This window comes from Zootoca vivipara, chromosome 12 (genome assembly GCF_965207765.1).
Source record: "Zootoca vivipara chromosome 12, rZooViv2.hap1.1, whole genome shotgun sequence".
Lineage (NCBI taxonomy): Eukaryota > Metazoa > Chordata > Lepidosauria > Squamata > Lacertidae > Zootoca > Zootoca vivipara.
In genome coordinates, this window is record NC_142595.1 from 33,820,243 (window position 1) to 33,845,051 (window position 24,809).

Here is a 24,809-nt window from a genome sequence, read left to right on the forward strand (position 1 = left end):
CTCTCCCTAATTTCTTGTGATGGGTTTTTTTTAGTTCCATGTAAGCCTGGCTGGACGTCTGTATTAAGCCCTTGGCTCAGCTTCCGAAGCTAAAGCATTTATTTTTCCTTATCTTGGCAGGCCTCAGCTAAATCACCTTCAGTACTTAAGGACAGAAGCTGCAAAGTCTTGCGTTGCCTCCACTCTGGGTGGTCTGAATTCCCTCACTGTGGCTTGCATCTTCTGCCCTCTGAGCATTTGGACTGAATTCCCTCACTGTGGCTTGTATCTTCTGCCCTCTGCCCATTTGTAGGGCCCCCTTTGGCAGGTGACCCAGTCTTTTTTAATTAAAGTTAATAAATTCCTCAGGGAGACCTAAGACACACCTCTCAGTCCTGAGGGGAATGCCCAGGTCGGCCATTTTTGGACCATGTCCCAGCTAACCTTGTGCTTGTGTGTTAAACTAAATAAAAACATTCTTCCCATCTGACATGCTGAGTTTCCAGGCAGAAACGCAGAATGGTGCCACCCCACCCCACGGGGGAATTGTAGGTGGGAGTTAATGTGGTTTGTCAGCGGCTGGATTCTGTAGGAGCAGAACTTCTCAGGCCTCTTAAGGCTCAACCTTTTGCAGAAACAAGACGCTGGAAACGCTTGAATTTCACCCTAAACCATTGGCCATCCCAGCCTTCCCTGACCTGGTGTCCTCCAGATGCTTTGAACTACAAATCCCATCATCGGGAGCTCCAAAGTAGAGGTGCTGCCACACAGAAAGATGATGGAATTGCAGAACAGTAGAGTTGGAAGGAACCAAAAGTGCCATCTAGTCCAACCCCCTGCAATGGAGGAATCGCAGCTAAGGACCGATGGATTGCTAGTGTGGAATAAACATGTGGTAGCAGTAAAACGGCCAGTTCCACAAACTGAAGTGGTCAAGTGGTTGATCCTTCAAATAATGGGTACCCTCCAAATGAAACTGCCTCTGATGGGATAAAGCAGTTGACTGCCTTGGAGTGCTGAAGTTTAATAAGTGACTTCTCAGCGGTTTTTCTACCCTACTAAGCTGCTCCCCCTCCGCCTGCCCCCACTAACCTGCTGAGGCAGCACCTTGTCAGCTGGGTCTTGCACTTTTTCACTACTTCACCCCTCCCGCCAGGGTTTCCTGCTGGCCCCAAAGGCTGTGGGATAGGCAACAGGTGTTACACTGCCCTCGGACAGAGCTGGCGGCATGCGGACCTGCGGGCCTCGCTTGCTGCACCGTAGGCTGGCTGCCCTCTGGACTCCCCAAGCGGCTTCTCCGAAATCTACATCTCCCCAGCCAGCCCCCCAAGCTGCTGCAAAGGACCCCATGCCTGCCCATCTTTCCCTGGACTTGGACGATGGGAAGGTATTCCACCTGAAGAGCAACTGGGAGATCACTCGGGGGCTGCTGGTGTTCCGGCTCTGCTCCTCCCCATGGCTGGTTCGGAAAGCACCCACGGTGAGACCGGGGGGGGGGGGCTTGGATCTTGAACCGCTGCAGGCCACCCACCTGCTCAACAAATTCATTTCCAATCACCACCTGTAGCTTAAGGGGTGCCCCACAGTGCTCTGTTGTGGCTGGGGAGAGTGGGGTAGCTTAAGGGTCTTTGGGTGAAGCCATGCAATGGGTCTGAACTATATTCAAAAAGGAGTCTTGTTTTACCTTGTCTGCGACAAATTGTTGCAGCGGGAAGCGCTGCTGTTCCAGAGTCCAGTCACTCAATTCCCTTCCCATTTCTGCTGGTTCTTGCCCATCCCCACTCCTCCAGGAACCAGTCAACATTTCAATAGGTGCTGAAGATTCGTAGCCCTAATTTGCCATTATCTGCCCCTTCCCATAGGGTCCCCTTCCCCAAAATATTTGTTGAACTTCTGCAAGCCTTGCGGGACTCCCCGGCCTGATGATACCGCCCTCTTGTGTGTTGATGGGGCATTTTGGCTCCAGAAGCACCAACACACACAAAACCAACATCGAAAATTATAGGGAACAAGCAGAAACGGCAACAAATTGGTGCAGCATGCAGCAATCCTCAAGATTCCCAGCTGCTCCATTCCACCACCTCCCCAGCATTCCAGTTTTGACTGAGCACCCTCAACCTCAGCGAGATGCTTTTGGTGGGGTGTCATTCCCATTTCAGTTTCCTCCCCCCTAAAGTTTCTTGAGGTACAGGTACTTCTGCAAACTGTGATTCCCCCAAGGCTACTGATACATCTCTCCTGTGCAAGGCTGCTGCTGTTTTGGCTATGTGAGCAACGGCGCTCAGAATCTGAACATTGGAAACGGAGGGAATGATTGTGCCATAAAGTTTCGATTCCACTTAACACCCCAAATGGATCCTTAATTGGCAGGTGCACCCATTCCTTGAATGCCTCTGCCGTGCAGTATTTGTTAGCCTTTCGGACTCGACGTCGATGTCTATGTAGAAGTTGTTCCATAAACCTTTTATTTCCCTCCACCAGGTCCTTTCCGTCTCCCGGCGCGTTCTGGGCCACCGACTCTGGACCTCTGTGCTCCGTCTTACGCTGTACGGACAGTTTGTTGCTGGCGAAACCCACACAGAGGTCAAGGAAACACTGCGACGGCTCCAGAACTTGGGGATCCGTCCTCTCCTTGCCGTCCCCATAGAGGAAGATGTGGGGCAGGCAAAGGAAGGGTGAGAGTGATGGATGAGAAATGTGGGGAGGTCAGGATTTGGCCAGCCAAAGAGAAGGCTGTGCCTTGATACTATGAGAAGAAGCATGGGCAGGCCTAGGAAACAAGTCCTCTGACAGGGATTTAAAGGCAAGGCACGTGATTTAGCTAAAACTGGTGAGAGGCAGAGGACAAGGCTGGTGGATTTAATTCAGCTTCCCACTTAGTCCTCTGTACTCCACTCACATATGATTCAAGCTTAGCTCCGGACGGATTCATATCAGCACTGGATTTAAGGTGGTTCGGGCGGCTCCCTCTCACGGGGCCCCAAGCCGAGGGGGTGCAACATTGAGAAGATCCATAATCGAGAGGATCCATTTGGGGTGCCAAATTTTGGCCTTCTGTGGGTTAAACCACAGAGCCTAGGGCTTGCTGATCAGAAGGTCGGCAGTTCGAATCCCCCGCAACAGGTTGCTCAGTCCCAGCTCCTGCCAACCTAGCAGTTCGAAAGCACGCCAAAGTGCAAGTAGATAAATAGGTACTGCTACAATGGGAAGGTAAATGACAGCTTTGTTATGCTGGCCACATGACCTGGAAGCTGTACGCCGGCTCCCTCGGCCAATAAAGCGAGATGAGCGCTGTAACCCCAGAATTGGTCACGACTGGACCTAATGGTCAGGGGTCCCTTTATCTTTACCTTACAAAAGATTACCAAAGTCTGCCCTTGCTTTGTCTTTTACCTCTGTGAGCGTGTCACACTTTCTTGGCGGATAAATGAGCTAGCTAGCACTCTGCAGGGTAAGGGATAACAATAATTTAATAATTTTATTGGATACTCCTAAAAGATACGGAAATTTTGAGTCTAGAGGGTTGGGACAAAATATTCAGGTGGCATGGCTACCTGATATATGGGAAAGTCTGAGAAATGATAAAAATGCAGTAAAACATCCAACATAAAAAAACCCCTCCCTATACCAAGGCTGCCTTCTAAGTCAGATACAGTATTTGTTTATTTCCTTGAAACGTTCCACAGGGCGGGTGCCGCTACCAAGAAGGCCCTGTACCTGGTTCCTTGTAACCTCATAGTGAAGGAACTGCCAGAAGGTGCTTGGGGCTGGATCCACTCACACCATAGCCCTATGGGGAGAGGTGCTCAAGCGCTCAAATGTCAAGTGAGGAAGCAACGATTCACACATCCTTATCTGCTGCACGAAGCTGTCTTCATAACCTGATTTCTTCCCTCTGGTTTATGCTCAGGAAGTGGTTATCCAGAGTTAGGTGCTAAGGGTAGCGATGCGTACTTTCACACACAGCACATTGCAGCCGCTGCCAATGCAAGATATAAATCATTCACCCTTTCATCTAACACTTGTGAAATCACCTCTTGCTGAAAATGGCAAGAAACCCCAAAACAGCCCACTTTGAAATGCAATCTCAGAGTTTAAGAAAAGCACTGCTGGATGAGGGCCGTGCAGCCCAGATTCCTGCTTCTCACAGTAGCCAGCGCAATGCTGTCAGGCATAAAGCCTTCTCTGGCAATTCTCTGTGATATACTGCCCCTGAGTCTGGAGGTTCTATTTAGCTGACATGATTAAGAGCCGCTCATAGACTTATCCTCCGCGAATGTGTCTGCTTTGTAAGAGCGCTTCCAGATGGAGGATTAATTTACAAATGGCTTGTTGGCAACAGCTTCTAAAAAAACTTATTGCGGAAAGAGTAAATCCAGATTAAATGGCGGGGGTGGGGAGTGCAGGCTGGCCTTTTGGTCCTAACAGTGTTGTGTGGACACTGGGGAAAAACAAAAACCAAAACCAAAAGACCTTTCATGTGTGGAGAAGCTGCCCACAATAAACACTCCCATCTGGTCACAGTCTTCCTCATTATGGTGAGATGCATTGTGTTCTTAATTTAATTATAGGAACCATTTCTAAAGGTGCATCACTTATACCTATAAATTAGCCTATGCAAATTATGCATATCTGTGTCCTCTTTTGGTGTGATTCGTAAGTGGCTTCCCTGACTGGAAGAACTGCCATGGAAGGAAAATCTTACCTCTGCTGCTTTGATATTAATATTTGCATTATTTGCATATTGATTTTGTTACACTGCCTCTTTTGTTGTTGTTGTTGTGGCTTTAATATGCCTTGTAAACTAGGGTTGCCCTTTTTCAAAAAGTGAAAATCCCAGGTGTATGTCTGCCCTATGTCAACCAACCTGGGACCAATATTATGAATAGACTGCCTTAAAATAAATATGGAGGGTTGTAGCCAACTTAGCTTCACTCAGAGTAGACGCACTGAAATGAATGGGTGTGATGGCTCCATTAAGTTCAAAGGGATTACTCTGAGTAAAAGGTAGGCTATAATAATACATTCTTAAATTAAATAGTTCATCGTGCCAGCCTCAATGTTGAAAGGAAGAGTAGATAATAACCTGGGCAGCAGGGGGCTATGAGATGAGAGGGCTAACAACAGCAGCTATATTTATACAGGTACCTACTGAGAAGATCCATTTAAAGAGCAGCAGTACCAAAAGGAATTATTGTGAATATAATAAATATTTGTCCTTGCTCAGGGCGCCATATTACTAAAGTCCTCCCCCGACCTGAAACTCTCTCCCTTCACATCTCTCACCTGTCAAAACTGCTGGTTGTGGAGATTACATCACTTAGGCATAGGGTTTCCAGACTCAATAGAGGACAGGACTTCTGTGCCTTTAATTGCCCTGCTCTCTTTTGAGTCTGGAAACCTTAAAGAGAAACCAGCAGACCCTTTGCTTGGAAATTAAACAAAGGGTCTGCTAGTTTCTCTTTAAGGTTTCCAGACTCAAAAGAGAGCAGGGCAATTAAAGGCACAGAAGTCCTGTCCTCTATTGAGTCTTGGCAACCCTACTTAGGCACCTAAAGATATCAGGGCTGCCATACGTCCAGATTTTACTGGGCATTACTGGGATTTCAAAGCCAGAGTTGACATCCATTGGGGGGGGGATTCCGAAAGGTGGCACTTTGTCCTGGATCTTAGGCAAGTCAATTGAAAAACCACGTTCAACATTTTTGGATGTTTCCTTAAAAAACAACAACTGAACAATTTTGGTGGTTCCCTGCTTTTTACTTTTTGAAATATGGTGACTCTAGATACACATTTAGGAAAAAAATCCTTAGCGGAAGAACCAACGGCTGATCCCCCTTTGTGACAATATCAAACGAGGTCACTATCCAGATCTACTTCAGGCTTGAAGTGAAACATGCTTGACTGGGAAAGAAAGCAGGTGCAAAGAGAGACATGGCCACCTTTGAACTAGCCAAACAACAGATTAATTTTGTGTGATATACTAGAGTACGTTGAAGCCAAGGCTGTGTACATACCAAACACTTAAAGCACCTTTAAAGCACATTCCTCCACCTGCACTCGCATTGGCGAGAACTATAGTTTTTTTTTAAAGGGAGGCAGGGATTGTAGTTCTATGGGAGGTAGACTACATCTTTAAATGCATGGCATGTGTTCAGTCCCCCTGCTGAGTTAGGCTGGCCTTGAAACAGTCTCTATAATGATTTGCGGGATGTGTGTGTGTGTGTGTGTGTGTGTGTGTGTGTGTGTGGAGATTTAATGTTTTTCATTGTTACAACACATCAACACACACATGATATAATGACAATTAAGAAACAAACGAAAAAGAAAACACAAAACATTTAACACAAAACGTATAACCATAAATCCGTTTTGCACACAGACTTACGTTACCCTACTTTATATTTCCCATTCTTATTCTTTTCTAGTAGACTTCCTACCTCCTCAAAGCGGGTCTATTTTCCTGTTTGTTAAACGGTTTCTTTCTCATTTCATCATTTGAATATTTTGAAACAGCAAAACTGACGGATACAATTAGGGGACTGTCTAACCAAAGGTTCCAAAAAGAGTGGGGAGTGTATAGAGATTACTTTAAAAAAACAGCATCCTCAAATCAAAATCTGGACTTGCTTTGAGTAATTTTCGCAAACCATAATATGGTCTATAAGTACAGTAGATGGAGAAGGGTAGAAATGATTGTTAGCCACCTTAAAGTACGTGACTTCTCCCAAAGAATCCTGGGAATTGTGGGTTTGTTAAGAGCTGTGGGTTGGGAACGGTAGCTCTGCAGCTTGACCTGGAGATGTCAGAATTTGAACCTGGGACCTTCTGCAAGCAAGGCTCTGCCGCTAAGCTAGAGTCCCTTATGGTGTGAGAAAAGGGGGCTATAACCTTTGGCCCCCACCATGCTGCTGCTGATCAGCAACAACTATTTCTTTAACACAAATCATCTACCCAACATTGAAGAATTTATCAAATGGACACATCTCATTTGGCCCTTTACTTCTCTTTGGGGAAACTGGCGACAAAAGCTTCAAAGGGATGACCGAACACCAGGACAGAGTGAAAGTGAAAGGTGGGGGGGGGCAGATTGCAAGGGAAACTAGGAGTTTGAAAGTGTTGCTCTTGACGGATGTTGCCTGCTGAGTGTTTTCAAGCGAAGTGGTAGTACAAGAAGGAGATTCCACACTGACTTTGGGATAGCTCAGTCAGTAGAGCATGAGACTCTTAATCTCAGAGTTGTGGGTTCGATTCCCACGTTGGGCAAAAGATTCCTGCATTGCAGGGGTTGGACTAGATGACTCTCATGGCCCTTTCCAACTCTACAATCCTATGATTCTATCTGCTTTGCCCCAACCAGGGAAGACTGGTATGACAAGAATGCCCAATCTATGCTTACCTGCCTGGATCTGTCTGCGGTTGGTGCCGTCAATCCCATGATGCAACTGAAGGTGACAGCGCTGATGGCAGCTGCGCTCTGCGTGAGTATTGTGGGATGGCAGAGGGATTGTCGGGGCTTCGGGGGCAGCAAACTCTGAGCGGATGTTTAAGTTACATTTATGTACCACTTTATACTGAAACTTTATACTAGTTTAAGTTACATTTATGTACCACTTTATACTGAAAAGAAAAATCTGAATAGGTATACGCCATAGAATTATAAAACATAGCAGGCAAAGTAATTGGGCAGTGTGGGGAGTGTCGTGCAATTACCCTCTTGGGCATGATGTCTTAAAACTATTTGCTTGCTTTTCTTCCCAGCCCCCTCTCCTCCAGGATTCTACCATCTCAGTAATCCACCCCTTATTTTTGATGCATAGGACCTCATTCTGGCCCAATTCTTGTGAAGGGAAGGGAGCTATCCTGCTTTTATTTTGGATTACTTTCCCCTGCTCCCTTTGCAGAAGACCATCGCCCTGCGTTTGCAAGAGCAGGAGACGAAGTCGGACCTGAGCATCGAGAGAGTGGTGACTGCCATGAAAGGGGAGGTGAGGAGCCTTTTTGCCACTGCCTTCCAGGTGGATTACGTTTGCTCCAAAGAGAGCTAAAAGTTTATTTGACCTGTGCATTCTCTCCCACTATTCTCCTGCCCGCACAGGAGCTGAACTTTGGCTGCCTGACCCAGGAAGAGAACCACCATTTCAAGAAATCGTTGAGGCGGCTCAATTCCGTAGCGCAGGTACTCTAAGGGGAGGACGTAAGTAGGGGAGCCCAGCCCTTGCTATGGTGAGCAAACCTGTACATTTTGTTCTGGTTCTCATCTTCTCAACCTCTTTCCCTCTCCGTCTGCAGTATGCTGTGGGAAAAGGAGTCCGTGTCCTGGTGGATGCAGAATACACCTACATTAACCCCGCCCTGACGCTTGTCACCATGGCAATGATGGCTGTCTGGAACACCCAAAATCCATGGATCTGGAACACATACCAGGCATACCTCAAGGTGAGTTCCTCCCCCAGAAACAATCCTCCTTCTGTCCACCTTACTTCCTGGAAGTAAGGGAGGTCTGCTCTCACCTTGACAACTCAGTGGTCTTGAATGACTCCTTTGTGCTTTCCTGTTCTGCTATGGTCTTTGGCCAACTTGTCTCCCTCCAGGACACCTTGGAGCGGTTGAAACAGGATGTCGCCCTCACCGAGCGCTTGGGTGTCTGTTTCGGGATGAAGTTGGTCCGGGGGGCTTACCTGGAGAAGGAGCGGAAACTGGCAAAGGAAAAAGGATACCCTGATCCTGTGCAGCCCAGTTGGGAGGCTACCAACGAAAGGTGAGGAAGACTCTACCCTGTTCCACTACTCTCCGGGTCATTACTATGAGGCATGGGAAGAGAAGCTTCCTATGGTGTCTTCCTTCCATCGTGTGACCTAGGACGGTCCTTTGTGTGGCAGAACCGTCTGTTTGAAGGGCTGCCTGGTCCAAATCTGGTTTAAAGATAAAGAACCATAAGAAGGGAGCTCAGCAGTGGCCTTGAAATTGCCTATCACTAATTACCACATGTGGATAGCAATCTGAGGTCACTGGGCTGCATGCCCACCATCTATTGAAAGGATATTTGAAGCACAGGGCTTGCCCCAAAGAATCCTGGGAACTGTGCGTTGTTAAAGTTCCTGGGAATTGTAGTTCTGCAAGGAGGTAAATCTACAATTCCCAGGATTCTTTGTGGGGAGATGTGTGTTTTAAATGTGTGGTGTGTATGCAGCTGTTATTCTCACTTGGGTTAGACGCATTGCATTTTTCTGTTATCAGTTATAGTGGTTTTTCAATGCCTATCTTACCTTCCAAGTCCCGGACTGCAGAATCCGGGACCGGCAGCCGTGTGACACCGTAAGTTGCGTCGACGTAACTTCCGGTGTCGCTTTGCCCTTCTATGGGCACCAAAAATGGCCACCGCCGGCTTCAAAAGTAGCTTCTACGCATGACCGGAAGTGCGTCAACGCAACTTCCGGTGTCGGCCTGCCCATCTATGGGCACAAAAAATAGCCGCCGCCGACACCGGAAGTCACGGCTACGCACTTCCGGTCATGCGTAGATGCGACTTTTGAAGCCGGTGGCGGCCATTTTTGGTGCCCATAGAAGGGCAAATCAGAAAAAAAATGGCCGCCGGCAGGAGAAAATAACAGAGAAAAACGGGAGACGAAGTGATACGGGGGACCACCGGGAACAGGTAAGTAAAAACGGGGGTTTCCCGGGGAAAACGGTGTACTTGGCAGCTATGATGCCTATCCATCCATATAAACCAACCTATACAAATTTGATGCACGGTGGCACCTCTCTCATTTTTTGCCCCCTCTGCTTCATTCTGTTGCCCTCTTCCTTTCTCCTGTGATCCAGTTACCAGCGCTGTTTGGATTTTGGTTTGGATCAAGTGTCCCGAGCCAGGGGAAGGTTTGAGATGATCGTGGCCACACACAACGAGGCGTCCGTGATGCACACTGTTCAAAGGTAGGGGGACCACCACAGAGGGGAAGTTAGTGGGGTTGTCTTTCTACGTAACAAGCACCAGCTGGCATGTCCACCAGTTCTGATGGTTTGGAGATATGGGTACTCTCTGAAAGTGGGAGCCACGGGTGGGGGGGGAATAGCCTTGGGAAACTGGCCACCTTTTATCTGGAAAGGAGCCTCTCCACACCACAACACAACACACATACACAATGGTATGTGTAAGCACTGTTCTCTCCATGCTTCAGGGTGGAATTGTGCTGGCTTTGTGACATCAGCAACCAATACTCCAATCCCTATCCACCTCTCAGATCTATTTGCATGAAAGCAAGCTATAAGGAAAGTGGCATACTACTATCATGACATGCCTGGGAGCAAAATATTGGTTTGTCGGCATATAGAGGTAAAGAAAAATCAGCACACATCGTCTGGGCAGACAGCTGGCAGCACATGCATCCCTTCGAAAGGATTATCCAGGACATTGGAAACCTGAGACAATAGCAGCAAAAGAAGCCCCATTCACATTATGCAAAACAAGTACACGACACACACAGCCACAATTGGTTAATGTAGAAATAATACCTCCATTGTTTCTTACAGTAACCCCATAAAGCTGATCCCCATACCTACATAAGGGACCACCTCTCCTGGTATGCCCCGCGGAGGCCTTAAGGTCCACAGACAACAATATCCTGGAGATCCTGAGCCATAAGGTGGCTAGATTGGCCTCAACTAGAGCCAGGGCCTTTTCAGTATTGGCCCCAAGTTGGTGGAACGCTCTTTCACAGGAGACCAGGGCCCTGCGGGATTTGTCATCTTTCCGCAGGGCCTGCAAGACAGAGCTGTTCCGCCTGGCCTTTGGGTTGGATTCAATCTGACCCCTGTGTTTTCCTCCCTCATGGTTTGGATTTATGGACTACTTAAAATGAGGCTGCATTTTAAATTTTAATATTGTATTTTAATCTGTATTTTAATTGTTTTCTTTTCTTTTATGTCTTATTGTAATTTTATTGGTGTTATCCGCCCTGAGCCCGGTTTTGACTGGGGAGGGCGGGGTATAAATAAAAATTATTATTATTATTATTATTATTATTATTATTATTATTATTATTATTATCCCCATATTGCAGATGAGGGATTGAAGGTGAGGTTTAGCGGCAAGCGGCTCGCCTAAAAAACCAGCCAGCGTCTTTGTAGCTTTATAGCTTATGCTGTTCACTGCTATGATACTCTCATAACTTCTCCCCAACCTGTCACTGAAATGTGCTTGTTTTATTTCTTTTAAGGATGGCAGAGATGGGCATTGACAAGGGTGCTGGACCGGTCAGCTTTGGGCAGCTGCTGGGCATGTGTGATCAGGTTTCCTTGGCGCTAGGTGAGTGTGGACCCGCCCCCCCCATGGATGCTCCCCAAACCCCCAGCCACTTCCCTTCCTCCTGCGTATCGTTACCTCCTTTCTCTCTCTCTTTTTTAAATCTCATGCCCAAATCTAGGCCAGGCCGGTTATGCCATCTACAAATCTATCCCTTTTGGCTCTGTGGAAGAAGTGATCCCCTACTTGATCCGCCGAGCTCATGAGAACCAAAGCGTCTTACTTGGGATCCGGAAGGAGCGAGATCTGCTGCAATTGGAGCTTCGGAAACGGGTTCTGAGGCGGCCTTGAGGAAATCTAAATATCCCAAAGAACTACCCCACCTCCCAATGCTTATTCATGGAACCAGGGCCCTGCATTGCAATGTCTCCAGCTCACTTCCCTCACGATCTTCATGAGGGAATAAACCGCCCTCTTGAGTTACCTGGTTTCCAGCATCCCAAAGCCCTAGCTAGACTCATGGGTTGGGGCTTAGTGATGTGACAGGCTTTAATGTTGTCAACCTTGTGATATCATGGAGCCGCTAACTCTAGAAAGACACAGTGTACTGTATCTGAAGAAGTGTGCATGCACACGAAAGCTCATACCAAAATAAAAACTTAGTTGGTCTTTAAGGTGCTACTGAAGGAATTTTTCTAGAAAGACAAAAACTGACCCCTGCCAAATATATGAGACAGGGGAAAGAGCTAGAAATGTGAGGCCTGGGAAGGGGGTAGAATCAGGGGGGGAAATGTTGAAGTTTTTATTTTGAAGATCTCAGTGGTGTGTGTGTGTGTGTGAAAGTTTAGGAAAACACACTGACAAACAAAACTCTTATGCAATGCTTTCTCTTTCAGAATAATGGGTGGTTTAATTTTTTATAACCAATTACACAATTGCAAAGCTCCTGGATTCAAGATTGGTAATTTGAGCATGGCTGGTGGCCTTGAGATCTAACCTTGCTGCCCTCAGACCTTCAGCACGGATCCCAAAATCCGAGGGTGTCTTCAGCTCCCACTTACTGTGTTGTTTGCTGCATTGTCAGAGCGGGGTTTTTAATCCATTTTCCCATGATGTTATCCCAAATGCATAAGTATCCCGTCCTTTGTTACAAAGCACTACTGCTTGAAATGTTGTTTCTCAAACCAGCTTTACACCAACTGGAGTCCTTTAGCCATTCAGATTCGCTTCTGTTCATGTACACACCAGGGGGTGTTGATGGGACAGGGAACATAAGAAAAGCCCTTCTGGCCAATGGCCTATCACCCTGCACCCAGGATCCTGTTCTCAAAGTGGCCAACCATAGATGCCTGTGGGAAGAACCCAATCTGGATATGAGCACAAGCCTTTTTGCTATGCAAAGGCGTTCATACCCCAAACCACCTGCCCACCCCAAAATGTGCTAAAGAAATTCCACACAAGCAATAACTGGGATATTTTTACTAATCAGATTATCTGTGTTAATGGGGAATCCCGATTAGATGTTTTAAATAAATAAAAAGAGAACAGGCTGGCGTTTTGAAAACTGTGATTATGTGTGCATGCTGCGAAAAGTATGTGCGCTGTTGCAGCAGCTCCAATCCCAGCATAGTTTGGTGCTGAGCCACGCTAGGCCAAACTGCAAGCCAGCTGGGTTTTTTTGGGGGGGGGGAGCACAGATGGAGAAGGGTTTTATATAATAGGCTTCACCAAATTTGTATTTTAGCAAGTTGGACTCTCGTAGGAGAAGGTAGGTTAGTTGATGTTGACTCCTGCCATTGCATGGGGGTTGGACTGGGTCCTTTCCAGCTCTACAATTTCGTGATTCTCTGTGGGCAGAAATAACTGGATGACAGGTCCACATTGCCCAAAGGTGCTAGACAGGGCAGATAAAAAGGGATTTTTGCAGTAGTGCCCTCCAGAGTGCGGCGATGGTAGGCAGGCTGTCTTTTTTCTCTCCGTGAAGAGAACTGGGCATCCACAATGATTGGGGGCCTGCCTGTGTTTCTGGATGGTTGGAAGTGGCATGGGAGGGGTTTTTTGACTTGGCTTAACCTAAATTGGGAGGGGTTGGGATGGGCCTTGTAAGTTTTATTAAGAGAGCTCCCCCACCTCGCTTCCCCGTAACCACAGCACCGTCCCAGAGTGGTCTTGAGGCTGGGCTAAAAGGGGAAGCAGCCCTGAGGACCAAGAGGCAGGGACAGAGCTAAATCTGTTTGACCGGGAGTGACCTTGGCACATCCTTGAGGGTTTGCCCGCTGCTCTGCTTCCTCCTCTGCCACCCTCCCTGCCACTGTGATTAGGGGAATGGAGAGGTGGAAGTGCAGCAGCTGTTTCAAGCCCCATGACTTTTAATCTGCAAAGGCTCATTAGGAGGAAACAAACAGTCCTGGAGCTGCAATATTTGAAGGGGCTTGGATAGCCAAAGAGCCAGGAGTCCGAGCTCTTCTGCTCCCTCATCCTGTGCCAAGCTAGGCCCTCGTTGCTCCCCGCCCACACACTGATGATGGTGATCAAACCAAAGTGTCCCGCTTCGCCAAAGTCCCGCTTCTGAAAACCTCTGGCCTTCCCACGCAGGAGGGTCCCTGCTTCCTCTTTAATCTGTTTATTCCTGCCCCATATGCTGCCCTTCTGAGCAGCGATTAAAGCGGATAAGCCGCTTTTGGCAGGGCCAGACGTAGAGCTGCCAGGGTGTTATTCTGACCTCTGCGGATGCCGGCAGCAGCGGGCGGCTCCAGTCGATGTGCCACAAAAAAAGCCACCCCACGCGGATCCTGAGCGATCCTATACAAGGAAGTCTTTATTGTACATGATTGCTGGAGGGGAGGGAAGAGGTAAGGCAGGGTGTTGTGCTGGGAAGTGATCTTCCGGGGTGTGTTTGAGAGGGATCAACTGAGCTGGATGGACCAGTTGTGGGATAGATTTGATGAATGCAGCTGCCCGTTAAGAAGCGATTCCTGCAGGGTTTGGACTTTGCCAAGTGAGATGCTTGCCCTCCTCTTAGGAAGACGATCCAATAACGCCCCCCCCGCCAACCCACTCCTTGCCCTGCTCAGTCTCTTGTGCAAACGGAGGTTTGACCCCTCCCCTCCCAGTTCATACTGGGATTTGACGTTGAACTCCATACATTCACATATTCGTTGGAACCAGAGAGGGGTGGCCGACTCCATCAGCGTGACATCATCCTCACAAACTCTGCAAGGCAAACGTCAAGAAACACATCAGTGTGGCAGGGGAGCAAGGCCAGAGAGACCTGGCTTCAAATCTATGAAGACTGCTGAGTGCTCCCTCGTCCTGACCTACCTCACAGGGCTGTTGTGCTTATCCAAAGGGAGATAAATGGCTGTGAATGCCACCGCCTGCTCCTTGGAGATAAATGTGTAATTCACATGTAAAATAATGGTGCCCTGGTTCCCTATTTGCTACTGGGCCAGGTTCAGGTCTTTTGTGTTAATTCACAAAGTCCTGAACAACTTGAAGGACACCCAGATTCCATACTCTCCACTTTGATCACTGAGACCTTCGGATGGGGAACTCTCGGTGGTCCTCCATGCCCCCAGGATCTCGCCAACCTTTACCAGGGTTTAGTGCAGCAGGGCCTGCCCTGTGGGACTACTTGCTAATGGAAGGTCAGCTAGAGTCATTCCTGCTTTCTTGTCTTTCAAAATGTGTATTATTCAGACATGCCTTTGAAATTTTTACCAGTGAGTTTTTATTCACATACTAGCTTGCCCTGCCACGCGTTGCTGTGGGCCCCAGTTTCGTTCCCTGCAAACCTGAGCTATCCTGTCCCCATCCTGCCCCCATCCTGCCCCCAGCCACAACGCAGGCGAGTCCCTACCTCCGTTCCCTGCAAACCTGAGCTATCCTGTCCCCATCCTGCCCCCACCTGCAACGCAGGTGAGTCCCCAGCTCCGTTCCCTGCAAACCTGAGCTGACGTGTTTTGCGACGTAGGTGGCTAGGGGCAGGATCCCGGCGTGGCCCTTTGTGGAGGAATATTGGTTGCTGAGACGCAGGTTCGACCTTCTATTTCCCAGGATGCACTCTGTCCCGCCCTTGGAGACACAGCTTCTGGGTTCTATTTCCCAGCATGCCTGGCAGTGTCTGCTGTCTGAGTTTTGAGATCCACAAAATGGGGTTTTACCTTGCACTGGGGTGTCATCTGTGTACACAAATGGTATGTGGACACTCGCTTATTCGCATGTGACGTGTCCAAATTTCATTGGCATTGGTCAAGCGGTTTTGGTTCGGTTTTACTGCTGCTATTTGTAGTTATTTCCATTTAGTAAGAAGATAAACCTGCACTGGACATGCACATGATGTTATTCAACTATTTTGGGTGTATCGTTATTTGTTTAATGTTCTGTTTTGTCTAGTGCTGAATTTAATTATCTTTTGAATATTCTCACAACATCTATTTTTAACTACCTTCTATGCATAATTCAAATCCTTGGATTAGATGACTTGGACTTTGGGGTCCCCTTCCAGCTCTACAATTCTATGATTCTACGAAATGTTGCTGTGTTTTGTAAACAGCTTAGAGGTTCCGTTAACATGGAGTTGTACACAAATTTTGTTAAATAAATGAAATGAAGAAGGATGAGGGAGCACGAGATGGGGGCAGCCCTGGCCTGAGACCCTGCCGATTGTTTGCCTGCTGGACTACTAGGCAATATCGGCCTGGATGGACAAATAGTTTGGTTTGGGTATAAGGCATGCTCCTACACTTCCTGAAGGCTGGCTATTGTGCCCTTTTCGGCTGGTGGTAGGCGGTGTTAAACAAATGAGTTACCAATGTAATCCAAACTGAACCAAGATAAGTAAATTCTGTCCCCTGGGGAAATAATGGGCATTCTGCTCTTACATTTGCTGCTTCACCTGCGTCATTTTGTTTACTTGTGCTGGAAGTTGGTTGTAGTAGCCTGAAATATCCCCAGAATCTGTATTCTGAAATGACCTATGTCCTGTTACCTAAGGATGTAAGGAGAGGCTGCTAGATCAAGCCAGTGGTTCACTTAGTCCAGCATCCTCTTCTCAGGGGTCAACCTATGGGTAGGCTCAACAGCACTCTCCTAGAATGGAATCCAGAAGCATTAAAAGGTAAAAGGACCCCTGGACGGTTAAGTCCAGTCAAAGGCAACTATAGAGTTGCGGTGCTCATCTCGCTTTCAGGCCGAGGGAGCCGACGTTTGTCCACAGGCAGCTTTCCGGGTCATGTGGCCAGCATGACTAAACCACTTTTGGCGTAACAGAACACCATGATGGAAACCAGAGCGTATGGAAACACCGTTTTCCTTCCCGCCACATCAGTACCTATTCATCTACTCGCGCTGGCATGCTTTCGAACAGCTAGGTTGGCAGGAGCTGGGACAGAGCAACGGGAGCTCACCCCATCGCGGGGATTCGAACCACCAACCTTCTGATCAGCAAGCCCCAAAGGCTCAGTGGTTTAGACCACAGCACCACCTGCGTCCCTCCAGAAGCATTACTGCCTCTGACAGTGGAGGTAGAACATAGCATTCAGGGTCATTAAGTCTTACCTAGTGGGACAACTCCCACAGTGTGCTATCTAATGCCTGCTTATTAAATTGGTACCACAACCACCCCACCAATGGGGCTGCAAACAGGGCAGGTGGAGCAGGGAGGCTGGGTGGTCCAGCTCCTGGTTCCCCACCACTAGCAGCCCGTTTTGACAGGTGGGCTGTGTGCTACCATCTCCATGCAACTGGAGCAATCCAATAACACTCTAACCCTATTATCCAAGCCCATTTAAGCCTATATCTTTTCAGCCTGTGCTCCCAAATCCCATCTCCCCAGACCTTTAAAGCTTTTAACCTCTCACCTTGTATCCCGATAAGCCTATAATCTCTTTCCATCAATCCTATATTCCCCGATTGCATCTCACCCTCAAAATCCACCGTCCCGTCTCCATTGACGTCGGCTTCCTTCACCACATCAGCAATCTCCCGGGACGTCAGGCGCTCGCCCATCAGCCTCTGCATGGCCTGGTACAACTCATCCAGAGTGATCTCGCCATCCCCGTTGGTGTCAAACTGGAAACAGGGAGAGGCATGGCAGTTAGTTGGGGTGTGAGAATTGGCATCCCTAATCTGAGTAGGAGCAAGAGGGCGAAGCTTAATGGCAGAAGATGCAGGACAGATGAGAGGAAGTACCTCTTCATGCAGTGGTTCGTTAGCATATAGAACTCATTGCCAGTTAATCTGATCCCACTTTAAAGGGGAATAGATCTATCAATGGCTATTTATCAGGATTAATGATAGGAGAGAAACCCAATTCAGTTTGCATTTAAAAGGTGAACTGGCCTCATTCACACATTCCAAAACAATAAGGAAACCAAAACGCAACTATCCTTTACAAAAATTGCATTACTCCAGATATTGCAATGCCAGGCTCCAGCCAATAAATGTGTGCCAAAATGCACATTTTAGGGTAAAGTGTGCATAGAGAAGCATATATTAATGAAAAATAATGGAGAAAAATGCATTAAGGAAATACAGTGGTACCTCGACTTACGAACGACTCGACAACCGAATTTTTCGACTTACGAATGGGGGTAATGGCTTCACGCTTATGAATGTCTTGACATCCGAAAGGAAACCGCAGCGGTTTTAGATAGGGATTTTTCAACTTACAAATTTTTAGATAGGGTTGCTTCGACTTGCGAATTTTTCCGTTTCCAATGCATTCCTATGGGAAATCGCGTTTCCAATGGCGTTTTTCGACTTACGAATTTTTCAACCTATGAAGGTGCCTTCAGAATGGATTAAATCCGTAAGTCGAGGCACCACTGTATAAATATTAATGAACGTCTGCTTTCCAAAAAAAGAAGTGTCCAAAAGGATTTGCACCAAAAGGTTGATGGATTTTCATGAGAACTTTTTTTTGTTTTTAAATGGAACTTCCAGGTCCAGATGCAGTATACCTCTGAAAACCACAAGATGAGGAGCAGCAGTGTAGACTTTTGCCTTGCTGCCCTGCTTGTGGTCACCCAGTGGGCCACTATAGTAAATAGAATGCTGAATTAGATGAGGGTGGCCACTTATGTACCACCAAAAAAAGCTGACACAGCTGTGAGCAAAATTCCGGTGTGGTAACTTATTATTTATAAATTTGCTTTTATACATATCACTATTTAAATACAAATACAGTACAGCTCACAATGTATGCGACCAGGTAACGTGTGCCTGTCTGTCTGCTTCCAGATGCTAACTGTTGATGGGCAAATTAAAGGATCTTTCTCTTCCTTAAATCAGACACGGACCAGACAGTTCTTCAAATAAATGACCCTTTAAATAGAGGGTTGTTCCCTTGACAGCAGAGGACTTCTGTAAAGTAGGAGAGATTGTCTAGACCAGGCACCCCCAAACTGCGGCCCTCCAGATGTTTTGGCCTACAACTCCCATGATCCCTAGCTAACAGGACCAGTGGTCAGGGAAGATGGGAATTGTAGTCCAAAACATCTGGAGGGCCAAAGTTTGGGGATGCCTGGTCTAGACCTTTGGTCTGATCCAGGAAGTTTCTTTCTCTTTCTTCTCTTATTTTTTCATGGAACTAGCAAGGTTGGCAGAGAAGGGATAGTCATGTGGAGTGCTACGTCCCATCCCCAGCTTTTTTGGTGGGGGCGGATCGATGTTGGGGAATGAGAAGTTGGGGAAGGAGAGGTGGGAGGGAAAGGGGACATATCACAAGCTGGGATAAGTGAATCTGTACATTTCAGTGTCTCTCAGTTTCTCATTTTTCTAGTCTTAACCACTTCTCCACATTTCCATATCAGATTGTGGAGCTGGGAATTAAGTCGTGAAAATTCACCAGCATTTTAGTAAGAATTTCTTCTAATGTGCATATTTACCTATGTAATTTTGCCCAATATACACATTTTTGCAAATCCATTTTCCCAAACAGAATGCACTTTCATATTTCATTTCCACTAACAAATGCATTTTTAATGCTCACTAATTTGGGGAAGTGCGGGTTCTGAAGGGATGGGTGTTTGTGCATTGCTGCGGAAACCGTGGTAGATTTGTTAGATTTGCCTTTGAATGAGAACGGAATCAGATTTCTGCCCCACCCCTGAGAAGAAGAAACTAGGCTGAGAGATAGAATTCCAAAGTCCTGTCCAATCCCAGTCCATCTTACCTCCTTGAAGGCATCCCTCATTTCCTGAAGTCCGATCATGCCCGCCGTCTCTGCCAGCAGCTTTGGAGTCATCATCTCCACAAAGTCCTCAAAATCCACACGCCCTCCAACTGCAGTGACCACAGTCAGGTTAATTTCTTAGAAGGTTCAGATACCTTGGTTTCCCCTTCAAGTTTCCTTACATATCCCTGATCAGCAGCCAGTTTTTGGCTGCATATACAGCATACGTTTAAAGTGGATGATTTCCCCCTAAGAATCCTGGGAATGTAGTTTGTTAATGATGCTGGGGATTGTAGCTATGTGAGGGGTAGACTACTGTTCCCAGAATTCTTTGGGGGAAGTCATATACTTTACAACCTAATATACCAAAAAAATCAAACTAAACTAAAGAGATTAGATAGATGATAGATAGATAGATGATAGATAGATAGATAGATAGATAGATAGATAGATAGATAGATGATAGATAGATGATAGATAGATGATAGATAGATACCGTGTTTCTCATATTATAAGACACGTCTTATATTTATTTTTTCCTCAAAAAAACACACTATGGCTTATTTTCAAGGGATGTCTTATTTTTTTCCTCCTCCTCCTCCTCCTGCCACGGCCGGCATTGCTGCTGCGCCTATCACTATGTTTTATTTTTGGGGTATGGCTTATATTCCTTGAATGCTTAAAAATCCTGCTATGGCTTATTTTATGGGTATGTCTTAAAATATGAGAAACAGGGTAGATAGATAGATAGATAGATAGATAGATAGATAGATAGATAGATAGATAGATAGATAGATATCTCAAATGGGGAAAACTAAAGAGAAAAAAAGTAAGGTACATTAATAATAATCCTCATACGATCATCATATCATCCTCATAAAACACAAAATTATAAATATCACCCTCAGTCAACATTTTACCTTAAGCTTCACATACAGGTGAAACTCGGAAAATTAGAATATTGTCGAAAAATGCATTTATTTCAGTAATGCAACATTATTTTTTATTTTACTTGTAATTTTTACAAATGCTTTCTTTTGGAAATTCCACAGTAATAAAACAAATAGTTACAATAATACAAAAATAAACATCACTGTTACGTTTCACTAATTACATTCCATTTATAATTGACCCACCTAATGACAAATAATTACAATTACAACAAATAAAGACTTGACATATCTCGCTTTGCATGTCATGCATCTATCTCATATATTGGTTTCACCTTTTAACTTGCTTTACTGAAAGAAATGCAATAAATTTTCGACGATATTCTAGTTTTCCGAGTTTCACCTATATACGGAGAGTTGAATCCTCCCTCCAGGGAAAGCTTCTCCTTCCTCATTCTCTCATCCTGAGAAAAGCCACTTTGACCTGCCTCTCATACAGGTCAGCTCCTTGTATGTATCTTCATTTGTTACACACACACACATATATACTTAGATGTTAAGACATTGATCTCGCTAATGCTACTAGAGAGCCACCAGAAATCAAACACCACACAAGAAACCCAATTAAAAAAGAGAGAGAAAATAATTGGGGGAGGGGGCACAAGAAAGCAGAGAAAGTTAAATATGAGATACAATTGTGTATATAACCATTGTTCAGAGTATTTAACATATATACTCCAGAATCTTTCTAGCTATGAATAACATCTAGTTACTGTGTTGTTGTTGTTGTTTTCCATCCTGCGGGATTGTCTTTTCCCAAAGTTGGTCGGAGGCCTGGGAGGGAACTTTTGGGCCTGTGCTTTCTAGGCACAAGACAAGCAGAAGCATGGATGAGCCTTATGTCCAGCCACTGCATCACACAGGAAGCTGGCTCGCTGCTGCCTACCATCAGCTCCACACAAACCTCTTTCCCCTCTGAAATGGCAGACAAGTCAAGGGCTGGTTGAATCCCAGGCAAGCTGACAGTGGCCATCCTTTATGTTTGACCCCGTTGGAGACCCAGGACGTGATCCCAGGACTCCTGAGCCCATCGTCAGCCTTCCCCAACCTGATGTCCTCAATATGCTTTGGGCTACAATTCCCAGCAGACCTTGCTTAGTATTGTTCATGGTAAGAGATTATGGGAGTTGCAGTCCAAGACTTTTGGAGGGCCGCCAGCTGAGGAAGGCTGCCTTGTATCTTCAGTCCAGCACCATTCTTTACTGAAATATTCAACCCAGTCCTCGGAGATCAGGCACTTACGGTTCATGTTGATCTGCTGTGACAGTTCGATAAGCTCCATTTCGGTCGGCATGTACCCCATTGTCCTCATGAGGTTGCCCAAATCTTTGCAGCTGATATAGCCATCCTTGTCCTTGTCAAACTCATCGAAGGCCTCACGGAGCTCTGTTTTTGCAAAACAGGAGCAGCAAAAGTAGCAGCAAGGGTAGCAATAATAACCGAGTAGAGAAAACCGCTGTGTCAATGGTTTTCCAAGTTTTTACCTCAGGGAACACTTTCTCTGTCAGTCGGCCTGCTGAAGGACCCTCTAGCACCTGCTGTGGAGTTCCAACATGTTCTAGAAGATTCTGGGTATGTTTTAAGGCAAGGGTATAGAAGCCGTGTCCCTCTACATATTGCTGCACTACAGCTCCCATTGTCCCTGACTATTAGTCATGCTGATGAGAGCTGTTTTCCAGTAATAAGATGGAGGGCCACAAGTTCCTCATCCCTTCCTTAAGGCCTCACCATCATTCCTCATGAACTGGGTTTGCAATCAATATCCCCTATGGCTAGGGATGGGCGAATCTGTCCATTTCACTTTCCCCCAGTTTTTTTTTAAATTTTTCCACACAGTTCTCCACCTTTTCTCATCAGTTTGCCATTTTGTGCTTTTAAAAGGTCCTCGGGAAAATTCACCAGCATTTTAGTGTGAAATTCAAGTAATTTCAAGTGCGAATTTCACGAAAGATATCCAGTTTTAATGCAATGTGGATCAACCTAGACATTTCTGCAATTTCCCATGATATATGTCATATTCACCAAAAATGCACTTTTATGCATTCTTTACCCTAAAATATTTTTGCAAACATTATTTAGCTGGGGAACTACACTGCAAAATTCAGAGAAGTGTGACTTATAAAGGAAGGCTGTGATTCGGTTTGCTTGTTGTTGCAGAAAGTGCAAACTATGTAGATTTGCCATTTTCTGTTGGAAGCCACCCAGAGAGGCTGGGGAAACCCAGCCAGCTGGACGGGGTATAAATTTATTATTATTATTATTATTATTATTATTATTATTATTATTAAATGCAAACTGGATTGAATTTCTCCCTAAACCATGCCCATATTACACACCAGAGGAAGGTCAGTCATGGTGGGGAAACTCTCTTTATGGGAAGCTCAAAGGTTACTGATCTTCCCATCAAAGAATCTCTCATAATCTTCCAAAGAACCTCAGAATTTCCCAGAACAATTAAAAAAACAACAACCCCAAAGCTGCTGCTCAAAAGTATCACAAATGCCTATCCTACTTACCTTCGATTTCATCTGCTCCCAGTTCCCGCTCCTGTAAGACAGATGTAAAGTCATTCATAGTGATGCAGGCACATAGGAAGGAAGGAAATGAAGAAGTCTTCGTTCACAGTCCTCAACCTCACAAGAAACTACTCCTTCCTCCAGAGCTGTAGAAAACAAGACCCACAAAGCCCTACTGCCAAACCGCTCTCTCCACCCAACCCTTCCCGGCACCCAAACAAAGGCTCCTCTTCCCTAAGGCCAATCGAAATAATTGCATCGCACTGTCAAAAAACACAGCAATGCTCCCGTTGAGTTGACAGCTCAATATTTACAGGCACACAGAAGGACAAAGTGGATCCAGCAATGAACTGGAACGCTGCCCAGAGTGACAGAGCCAGTGATCACAGTGAGATGGAGGAACGGAGAAGCGGGGCGAGGGGGGGGGAGGAAGAGACCCTACACAATCCTAAAACTCAGTGACAAAACCCAGGAGGTGCAGAGCCCATGGAGGAACAACCATGTAGCTGCAGATGTTTAGAGGGAGAGAGGCTGAGACCATCTCACTGTGCTTTCTGTTTTACAGAGACCCTTCCTTGAAACTTCAAGCAAATACAACTGAGGTGAGTCCATGAGCTGGCGGCAGTTGAGTGCCTAAAGGATAACTAGGGGTGCGTACACACCATATAGTTAAAGTACATTTCCCTCCCCATAAGGAATCCTGGGAGCGGTCGTTTATTAAGGGTGCTGGGCTCTGTCAGAGGTAAACTACAGTTCTCAGGTTCGGGGGAAGGTACGCTTTAAATCCATGCTAGGGCTGTAGCACACCAAGATATCATAATCTGCTCCATTACTGAGCCTGGGGTGGGACGGGACAGATAATTCATACTAAGGGGGAAGGAATTATGAGATGTTTCACAGGACCCAGTCCCAGATATTTTGCCTTAGACTCCCCGCCCCCAATCTCCTGCCCCTTCCCTATTTTAACCTCAACAAGAGCCTCAGACACCCCCAACCATTTTAATTTGCCCAATAGTTAATTTGTGCCCCCGTGGCCCTGTAACCAAATGTTTTAGTTCCTACCCAACGCCCCTGAGGCCAACTTACGTAGCCCCCAACTGCCTTTCCCTTGCATACCGTACTTTCCCAGCATTCAGAGACCCAGCCAGGTTATCTATTTGGCTGTGGTGGGTGGCAGAGAATAGGTTGTGAGAGGGGTACCCCCACAGGACACGCATACATTTCCCACCATGTCATTTTGTCCAAAAAGTTGGGGCATGTTTTGGAAACCATCTAATAAAAAGACAAAAATAAGAAAACTGTGCCTGCCAGAGGCAAAAGGGGAACGAGAGTTTGCAGCATACAAGACGTGATGCCTCTTTCAAACCATTATTCTAGAAGTTAAATCGAGCCCATAGAATTCCATCTCCCTCTTGCTTCTCCAACGCACTAGGCTTCTCCTCCCAGGACCTGGATCCCCCAGAACACCATAAACGTCCACCTGCCTTCCTGGAGCTGAGTCAGGAATCCTGGCAGCTCCTCATCCCACTGGGTCCCACTTTTGTTTAATTTCCCTTGCGGAGGTAAATGGAAAGTCGGCCCTTGCTTTGGCTGACCGTTCCAAACTGTTTGCCCTGCCCACCTGGGCTGCTGCGCCCTCTTGCCCAGTCTCTCCCCCCTCCAACAACTGCCATACCCCCTGTTTCTCAGCAATCCCCTTGCGCAGGAAGATGCAGGCTGGTCCCAGGGTGTTCTGCATGGCGCTGAGTGCTGCGTGTCCTGGTCACCCTCGGTACGGTCCTTCTGACGCCTTGTCCCCTTTAGCAGAAGAAGAGATGGCTCTTGTGGATGAGGATGTTTTATAGAGGGGAAAGGGGATTATCTCTCCCCCCTCACTTCTGATCCTCACCCCTGCTGTCCAGGCCTTTTTGTTCTCTTCCTGGCAGTGGTATCTGTAAAATAAA

General features: G+C 46.5%; 2 protein-coding genes across 2 annotated transcripts; one reads left to right on the forward strand and one right to left on the reverse strand.

Annotated features, from left to right (window-relative positions):
* The first annotated feature begins 311 nt into the window (after window positions 1-311).
* Window positions 312-12,124, forward strand: PRODH2 (proline dehydrogenase 2). The gene is made up of 10 exons (XM_035137170.3): window positions 312-1,459; window positions 2,461-2,654; window positions 7,340-7,460; window positions 7,884-7,967; window positions 8,078-8,158; window positions 8,272-8,418; window positions 8,574-8,740; window positions 9,805-9,915; window positions 11,199-11,287; window positions 11,406-12,124. Exons 1-10 carry the CDS (start codon window positions 1,208-1,210, stop codon window positions 11,573-11,575), a joined length of 1,416 nt encoding a protein of 471 aa, XP_034993061.1. The 5' UTR covers window positions 312-1,207; the 3' UTR covers window positions 11,576-12,124.
* On the reverse strand, window positions 12,107-24,604 carry LOC118095108 (calcium-binding protein 5). Its single transcript, XM_035136090.2, has 6 exons — window positions 24,542-24,604; window positions 22,867-22,897; window positions 21,593-21,736; window positions 19,401-19,510; window positions 17,149-17,296; window positions 12,107-14,437 (listed from the first exon to the last, which is right to left on the reverse strand). The coding sequence occupies exons 1-6, from the start codon at window positions 24,602-24,604 to the stop codon at window positions 14,412-14,414; spliced, it is 522 nt and encodes a 173-aa protein (XP_034991981.1). The 3' UTR covers window positions 12,107-14,411.
* Window positions 24,605-24,809: the final 205 nt, after the last annotated feature.